This window comes from Crinia signifera, chromosome 4 (genome assembly GCF_055691185.1).
Source record: "Crinia signifera chromosome 4, ASM5569118v1, whole genome shotgun sequence".
In the NCBI taxonomy this organism is placed as follows: domain Eukaryota; kingdom Metazoa; phylum Chordata; class Amphibia; order Anura; family Myobatrachidae; genus Crinia; species Crinia signifera.
This window is the reverse complement of record NC_139220.1, coordinates 286391123-286400789: the sequence shown is the minus strand read 5'-3', so window position 1 is coordinate 286400789 and position 9667 is coordinate 286391123. Positions and strand designations below refer to the sequence as shown.

General features: G+C 40.9%; 1 protein-coding gene across 1 annotated transcript; it reads right to left on the bottom strand.

Moving 5' to 3' along the window:
* Positions 1 to 314: 314 nt before the first annotated feature.
* LOC146073117 (olfactory receptor 1G1-like) lies at positions 315 to 1253 on the bottom strand. The gene has a single exon (XM_083180297.1). The coding sequence runs from the start codon at positions 1251 to 1253 to the stop codon at positions 315 to 317; it is 939 nt and encodes a 312-aa protein (XP_083036423.1).
* Positions 1254 to 9667: the final 8414 nt, after the last annotated feature.

The window sequence follows — 9667 nt, the reverse complement described above, 5'->3', positions numbered from 1 at the left end:
TAATGGTGTAGCTAACTTAATAAAAATAACTTAAATATATATTTGCAAGTATTGTACTTCATTAGAATAATTATTACTCTTGGTTTAGTGCACATATTTAATTATTCTTTTCTATTGATCCAATGTCATTTCTTCTACCTTAATAAAGTTTTAAAATACATTTCTAAACTACCTAGTACAAAAAAAAAAAAAAACAATTATCTGAACCCTACAGTAACACTTTTTTAAATATGTATTTATTTATCTTATTTTGCCAAAACATTGGTGTATAACCACAAATTACTAAAATAAAAACATTTAATTGAACCACATGTTTACAAAGATCTGATGCTGCTAATTTTAGTACCAACAATTCTCGTCAAAGCGCTTTTTACCTCTTTATTCCTAAGACTATATATAAGAGGGTTCAACATGGGCGTTGCAGCTGTGTACAAAACTGAGAATACCAAGTCCTGCTCCTCTAAGTGATCTAATGGAGGTTTCATATACATACACAGACCAGTGCCATAGAAAATAATAAGGACGGTAAGGTGGGATGTGCAAGTGGAAAAGGCTTTTTTTCTACCATTAGTAGATTTGATGCTAAGAATACTCTGGATAATTTTAATATAGGACGTTACGCTCAGCAGAAATGGACAGAGAGCAAGTACCATCGTTTCTATGTAGAGTATGATGTGAAACCCGGTGTCGTTACACGATATCTTCTCCAATGCTTTAATATCACAGAAAACATTTTGGATTTTATTAGAGCGACACTGGTCTAACTGATAGATGGAGAGAGTCATAAATAAGGATTTTAATGTTCCAGTTATCCAAGTGGCCATTAATAGAATGACATATTTCTTCTTCCTCATAATCAGGTGATAATGTAAGGGCTTACAGATAGCCACATATCTATCATATGCCATGCACGACAGCAGGATGTCCTCTGTGCCCGCTGCCAACATGAAGAAGTACAGTTGTGTGAAGCATTGTACGAAGGATATTGAGTTGTTTCCCGAGAGTAGAATGTCCATTAGCTTTGGGAGAGTGGATGATGTGAAAATGATGTCAACAAATGACAAGTTACAGAGAAAGATGTACATGGGGGTATGAAGACGGACATCAATGATCACCGTTGAAATAATAACCGTGTTACCAAGTACACCAGACATATAAAGAAAGAAAAATACAAAGAAAAGGGGAGTTTGCTTCTCTGTACTGTTACTAAAAGCTACAATCTGGAAATCTTTTATAGATGTGATGTTATCCATCAGATTTTGATCTGTAAATTAAAGAACAAAAGACACAGAAGCCTAGTTATTAATATAGAAACTGTAGTGGGTCCTCGCTGATTTTGGGGGATTGCTGGATGGCAGTTAACACAAAGGTACAATTTAATATAAAGCGGTTCCTCCATTTCCATTTGTAAAAGCAGGCGGCACAGTTTTATACCTTAGCTTTCCAAATCCATCACTGGTTTCTAGACCAGCTTTCCAAATCCATCACATCATTTCTAGATAACATTCGCCATTGTAGGAAGGATATTTTTCACTCGTTTTTAACTGGAGAGGACTTTCGAATTCCTCCTTGGAAGCCTATATTACATGTGCGGAAGGTAATCCATATCCAAACCCATAGTAAAGTGATTGTGGGAGCTACAGTATAACATTACATTGAATTCCTTGCTAGGATGAGGTCTTTTAGGAGCCATTGTCCTGGCAAGCACATTTTAATAAGAGCTCTGAAAAGACATTGGCCCTTATGCTGGTTCACCCACAAAGGCAAATTCCTTCTCAAATGGACAAAACCATGTGCACTGCAGGTGGAGCAGATATAACGTGCAGAGAGTTACATTTGGGTGAGTTATTTTGTTTCCATGCAAGGAAAATACTGACTGCTTTATTTTTACACTGCAATATAGATCTCACTTTGAAGTAAAACCCCACCAAAATCTAAAAAATTGGAACAATTCCAAAAAAAACCCACGGTTTTTGGAATAATTCGGATAACGGATATACGGATACGGGATACTCAACCTGTATGACCTAAAACTGTTTAGAAAATATGGTAGGTTTATATCATTCAACTTAGATAACCATTGTTTCCAAGATACAAGGCAGCCTTAACCCCTTCCCGACATTTGACGTACATTTACGTCATGGCCGGGATGTACTTCCCGACACATGGCATAAATGTACGTCATGCCATTTAACTGTGGTGACAGTTTAAACATGTCTGCTGTCCCTGACAGCAGACATGTCCCTGCATGCCCAGGGGGGGTGGCGATGCCTCCCCCCGTCGGCGATCGCTGTGATTGGCTGTTCAAATGTGAACAGCCAATTACAGCGTTTTCTGTGTACCGGCGAATAACGTTCGCCGGTGACACAGGGATCGGTGGTGATTGGTGCTGTAAAGTACAGCACCAATCACCACGGGGTGTAAGGGTGACACTGGTGTCACCCCACCTCACCCCACCCGCCCCCAAAGGCCGTGATTGGTTCGCCGGACCGACGGACCAATCACAGCCATGGAGGGTGATTTAAACTAACGGTGACTGCACTGCAGACGCCATTCCGGTCTGGAATTGCGTGCAGTGCGGTCACCGTACCTATCTGCCGTGATATACTGACCTGATCCTTGCAAAATACTTACCTGATCACCTGATCACTGCTTGTAGCGTGCTGGATGCTTCCTGGATCTGACTTCTTGTGACTTCCTGCTGCTGCTGCAGTGTGATAGAGAGATAGTGACAGAGAGTGCTATATTTTGTGTCTGCTACCCCCCCTTTTTGGGGGTGCAGGTTTTTTTTTTATATATATAACTGTCAGTGCTGCTGCTGCAGTGTCATAGAGTGATAGATAGTGAGAGATAGAGAGAGATAGTGATAGAGAGTGCTATATTTTGTGTCTGCTACCCCCCCTTTTTGGGGGTGCAGGTTTTTTTTTATATATATATAACTGTCAGTGCTGCTGCTGCAGTGTCATAGAGTGATAGATAGTGATAGATAGTGATAGATAGAGAGATAGAGACAGATAGTGACAGATAGTGATAGAGAGTGCTATATTTTGTGTCTGCTACCCCCCCTTTTTGGGGGTGCAGGGTTTTTTTTTTTTATATATATAACTGTCAGTGCTGCTGCTGCAGTGTCATAGAGTGATAGATAGTGATAGATAGTGAGAGATAGAGAGATAGAGAGAGATAGTGACAGAGAGTGATAGAGAGTGCTATATTTTGTGTCTGCTACCCCCCCTTTTGTGCTGATCAGTATATCTGTGCTGATCAGCAACTTTTTGGGGGTGCAGGGTTTTTTTTAATATATATACCTGTCAGTTGCTGCCAGTTGCACTGTCAGTTGCACCAAAGGTTGTGCACCTGCTGCCCCTCACTGGTAATCAGTGTCGCATCACTGATCACCTTTTTTTTTTTTTTGAGGGTGCTGTGGGGTCTTTTTTTAATTTTTTTTTTTGCACACACTGTGATTTTGTGGGTGTCCTGTGGCCACTGTGCGCTGATCAGTGACGTACATCACTGATCAGCTTTTTCGGCACAGGGTTGATCTATTTTTTTTTTTTTTTATCAAATTCCTGTTGCCTTTGAGCGCTGTTCAGTGACGGACGTTACTGACCCACATCTGTGCTCAATTTTTGGCGCAGGACCTTTTTTTTTTTTTTTTTAACCCCTTCAATTTTTTTTTTTTATTGGGATCAAATTCCTGTATAAAGTATTTTTTTTTCTGCACTACATACACACTACACACTACATACCCCCCGTGTTGAAATAAAGTTTGTACCCCCCCTACACTATACACGTGTTGAAACATTTCACTACCAGAAACACAAAAATAAAAATGGCATCCCAAATGTCATCCCAAATGTCATCCCAGTCATCCAGAAGAATGTATTCAGCGGAGGAGGCATATGCCATGCTTGCCTCTGACTCTGACACAGCCAGTGAGGCAAGCGGGGAATTTGAAGGATTCATCTTAAGCTCCTCTTCCTCCTCTAGTGATGAGGGACCCCCTCAAAGACGCCCCCGTAGAGCAGCTGAGACCCCCCCCCCAATAATTGATCTCGTATGGACCCCACCACCAGACAATTTTGAGCCCCAGGTTCCTGAGTTTTTGGCCATCCCAGGAATCCAATTTGATTCCACAGGTCTCAGAGAAATTGACTTTTTCAAATTATTTTTCTCTGATGATTTTATAAATTTAATGGTGGACCAAACTAATTTATATGCCCAGCAGTTTATTGCTCAAAACCCCACGTCATCATTTGCTAGGTGGACCCCTGTAGATGCAGTAGAGATGATGACGTTTTGGGGTCTGGTGTTTCATATGGGCATAGTAAAAAAGCCAGAAATTAGGCAATATTGGAGTACAGATGTTCTGTACAGCACCCCACTTTACCGTATGGCCATGACCCGGACTCGTTTTGAGTTAATCCTTAAATTTTTGCATTACAACGATAATGCACAGTGCCCACCCAGAGATGATCCCACCTTTGACCGGCTATTCAAAGTCAGGCCGGTCATTGATCATTTCAGTGCCAAATTTGAAGAGATGTATATCCCAGATAAATTCATTTGCATAGACGAGTCCCTTATACATTTTAAAGGAAGGGTTAAATTCCGCCAGTACCTTCCCAATAAGAGGGCAAGGTATGGCATAAAAATGTATAAGCTGTGTGAAAGCACCTCAGGGTACACTCACAGGTTTAGGGTATATGAAGGGAAGGATTCAAGAATTGAACCGCCAGAATGCCCCCCCTCCCTCGTAGGTGTTAGTGGAAAAATTGTCTGGGATTTAGTGCACCCCTTCCTGGATAAAGGTTATCACCTCTATGTGGATAACTTTTACACTAGCATCCCCCTGTTTAAGGCCCTTGGTTCAAGAGGTACAGCAGCTTGCGGTACTGTGCGCAAGAACCAAAGAGGCCTCCCAAAAACGCACATTGCCCAAGTAATGAGAAGGGGTGAAAGCAGGGCACAATCCACCGAAAATATGTTGTTGGTCAAATATAAGGACAAGAGGGATGTCCTTATACTGACAACAATTCACGGAGACAGTACCACCTCCGTCCCTGTACGAGGTACCAGTACCCACACCTCAAAACCTAATTGTATCCTGGATTACAATAAGTACATGGGCGGAGTGGATCTTTCAGATCAGGTACTGAAGCCGTACAGTGCCCTGCGGAAAACAAAAATCTGGTACAAGAAGCTGGCCGTGTATATCATCCAGATGGCACTGTATAACGCTTACGTGCTATTCCGTTCTACCAGCCAGAGGGGGACATTTATGCACTTTCAAGAGGAAGTCATAAAGAGCCTAATATTTGGGAACCAGCAGGCAGAGGGCCCCAGTACTTCTAGTACTGGCCCCCGTATTGTACCAGGGCAGCATTTTCCTGATGAAATCCCCTCCACTGGAAAAAAGGGCAGGACACAAAAAAGGTGCAAAGTTTGCTATAAAAAGGGAATAAGAAAGCAAACTATTTTCCAGTGTGACACTTGCCCCGACAAACCCGGCCTATGTATAAAGGAGTGTTTTAAAATATACCACACACCTATGGATTATTAGGTTCATCATTTCACCGTGCTTCGGGGGTCTTGCTAATGCCACATAGCACCCACCATTCATTCCACCAGAATCTGAGCCGCAAAATCCAAAAATCACTCCTTCCTTTCTGAGTCCTGCCATGCACCCAACTGGTATTTTTTGGTCACATGTGAGGCATTGCCGTACTCGGGAGAAATTGGGGCACAGATTTTGGGGTGCTTTTTCTCCTTCATACCTTATGAAAATGAAAAATTTTGAGCCAGAACTGCATTTTTGTGTAAAAAAAATGTAATTTTTCATTTGCACAGCCCAGTTGTATCAAAATTGGTGAAACCCCTGGGGGTTTGAAATGTACACTATACCCCTAGATGAATTCCCTGAGGGGTGTGGTTTGCAAAATGGGGTCACTTGTGGGGGGGTTCCACTGTATTGGTGCTTTGGGGGTCTTGCTAATGCGACATAGCACCCACCAACATTCCACCAGAATCTGTGCTGCAAAATCCAAATATCACTCCTTCCCTTCTGAGTCCTGCCATTTTTTGGTCACACATGAAGCATTGCCGTACTCGGGAGAAATTGGGGCACAGATTTTGGGGTGCTTTTTCTCCTTCATACCCTATGAAAATGAAAAATTTTGAGCCAGAACTGCATTTTTGTGTAAAAAATTTAATTTTTCATTTTCACTGCCCAGTTGTACCACAATTGGTGAAACCCCGGGGGGTTTGAAATGTACACTATACCCCTAGATGAATTCCCTGAGGGGTGTAGTTTGCAAAATGGGGTCACTTGTGGGGGGCTTCCACTGTATTGGTGCTTTGGGGGTCTTGCTAATGCGACATAGCACCCACCAAAATTCCACCAGAATCTGAGCTGCAAAATCCAAAAATCACTCCTTCCCTTCTGAGTCCTGCCATGCACCCAAATGGTATTTTTTGGTCACATGTGAGGCATTGCCGTACTCGGGAGAAATTGGGGCACAGATTTTGGGGTGCTTTTTCTCCTTCATACCTTATGAAAATGAAAAATTTTGAGCCAGAACTGCATTTTTGTGTAAAAAATTAAATTTTTCATTTTCACTGCCCAGTTGTACCACAATTGGTGAAACCCCGGGGGGTTTGAAATGTACACTATACCCCTAGATGAATTCCCTGAGCGGTGTAGTTTGCAAAATGGGGTCACTTGTGGGGGGGGCTTCCACTGCATTGGTGCTTTGGGGGTCTTGCTAATGTGACATAGCACCCACCAAAATTCCACCAGAATCTGAGCTGCAAAATACAAAAATCACTCCTTCCCTTCTGAGTCCTGCCATGCTCCCAACTGGTATTTTTTGGTCACATGTGAGGCATTGCCATACTCGGGAGAAATTGGTGCACAGATTTTGGGGTGCTTTTTCTCCTTCATACCATATGAAAATGAAAAATTTTGAGCCAGAACTGCATTTTTGTGTAAAAAAATGTAATTTTTCATTTTCACTGCCCAGTTGTACCACAATTGGTGAAACCCCTGGGGGTTTGAAATGTACATTATACCCCTAGATGAATTCCCTGAGGGGTGTAGTTTGCAAAATGGGGGTCACTTGTGGGGGGGTTCCTAACTTTTAGCATCTTATGGTGCCTAGAAACCTACATGGTGCCTAAAAAATAATCTCATAAAAAGGAGGCTCCAAAATCAAGTACTGTAGGTGCTCCTTCTATTATGAAGCCTGTGGTTTGGTCAACGTGCACACTAGGGCCACATATAGGATATTTATGAAAACAAAAGAATTGGGGGAATCAATTTTTAGTCACATTTCTCTAGTAAAACCTACTGTGTTCCTTAGAAAAATGTATTAAAATTGCAAATCTGCAAAAAAAATGAAATTTTGAAATTTCACCTACACTTTGTTTTAATTCCTGTGAAACACCTAAAGGGTTAACAAACTTCCAAAATGCTGTTTTGAATACTGTGAGGGGTGCAGTTTTTGAAATGGCATCATTTAAGGGGGTGTCTCACATACAAGTCCCTCAAAGTCACATCAGAACTGAACTGGTCCCTAAAAAAATCAGTGTTTGAAATTTTCTTGAAAATTTGAGAATTTGCTATTCATATTTTAAGCCTCCTAGTGTCCAAAAAAATTAAAAGGAGGTTGAAATAATGATGGCAACATAAAGTAGACATATGGTCTATGTTAGTTAATAACTATTTTGAGTGGTATGATTATTTGTCTCACAAGCAGAATATTTAACATTTTGAAAATTGCAAAATTTTCCATTTTTTTACGACATTTTGGTATTATTCACAAAAAAACACAGACTGTATCGACCCAAATTTACCACTAACTTGAAGTACAATGTGTCACGAGAAAACAATCTCAAAATCACTGGGATAAGTAAAAGCAAAAAAAAGTTATCCCCACTTAAGTGATACCTGTCAGATTTGAAAAAAAGGGCTCTGTCAGGAAGGCAAAAACAGGCTGCGGCGGGAAGGGGTTAACATACCACCCAACATGACCCATTCCAGGAGAGACAAAATGCTCTGTTTCTGGACATCCGTGGCAGTTGCAGGGCTGCAGCATAGACAAAAATTCATATTGGGGAGCCCCAGCAATTGCCACCCCAAACACGGGACTCACTGGCAGATGTGGCTCCCCTATTTGAATTTACGACAGTGGTGAAGTCCCACCTCTGTAACTGCTGATGTCCAGAGTATATTTTCCCTCCTGGAATGGGTCATGTTGGGAGGGATAGCATACCCTCCTGTATGACCCATTCCATTAGGTACACAATGCTCTGTTCCTGGACTTCCCTGCCAGTGGCAGTTACAGAGGTGGGGTTCCAGCACAGTCCAATATTCAAAGTGTGTGTGGGGGGGGGTCACATCAACTGTCAGTGATGTTTGTGGTGGCAGTAGGTGTGGCACCCCTTTTTGAATATTGGAGGCACACATCTGGAAGTTCAGGAACAGAGCATTTTGTACCTAATGGAATGGGTCATATTGGAGGGTATGGTATAAGCCTATGTGCTACTTACCTCTAAATTAGAGCAATGATTATTACCCATTTTTTATTTAAATATTACATTATTTTATTGTTGCACAATATATATATATTTTTTTCATTTAATTAAGCTAGGATTTACATTAGTAGGATTAGTCTGGGAATTAATACATTTTTTTATTGTATGTCTAAAAGAAAAATAAAAGACATGGATTTTATACACTGGGAAAACTAGCACAGATTTTTTTTAAGTTAAATTACATGTACAGGTAGTGTGTTTTAGAAAACTGATTAAAATATGTATTAGTTGCTAGGGGCAACATTTAGCATTCCTAAATGTATTGAATTATTTAACATTGAGGTTCAAGTCTGCTTCATATCTCTTTTAATGATCTTAAAGGGAATTCCTTCCTTTAAAAACATAGGTAAATTGACCTTCCCCACCCTCTCTATGCTTTCAGATTTGCAAAAATATACTGTTATATATTTACAGTTTCTTAAATAACGCAGCATATTCTGTTGCACTTTACAATGGGAGTCAACGGTGATTAAACAAACCGGGTAGAAACAAACTGACATAGAGGTAGGAGGGCCCTGATCACAAGCTTACAATCTATAGGATCAGAAGAAGAGGAATTACACGCTTCTCTGGCTGGGTGAGGTCAAACTAAATTTACCTTAGTTTTAGTCAGCCACATGACCTATATAATTTGCATGTGTTATAATTCCCAGTCTGCTAAAATAAATATATTTACTTTAACTTGCATTAAACTGCCTCCAAATAGTTATGATGTAAAAAACGTAAACGGTATATTGCCGTTTTTTTGTTTGCCTTTTAAATCGTTTAGAGCTGCAGTGTGAAAGCTCCAGGTTGCTTTACCTGTTTAAGAAATACCAGTATTTTTTAAACTGGCAAAAAGCAGTGTCCTACCCATTTCAGACCTGTGTTTTTGGCAGTGTGAACGCGTCTGAAATGGTATTTAGGACCCTGGCAATAGTGATCACTGAGCTGGTCCCACTCTGTGCATATCTAATGAGCGGGAGCCAGTGCAGTGAATATTTAATGAGGGGGTCCCCGCCCCCTGCATATGAAATGAACGGGTCTGCTCATTACATATGCATCATTAAATATTCACTGCACTGGCTCCCACTCA

What these genes read in the sequence shown, in the direction of transcription:
- LOC146073117 (XM_083180297.1), bottom strand. Translation starts at nt 1,253, where the DNA reads ATGGATAACATCACATCTATAAAAGATTTCCAGATTGTAGCTTTTAGT.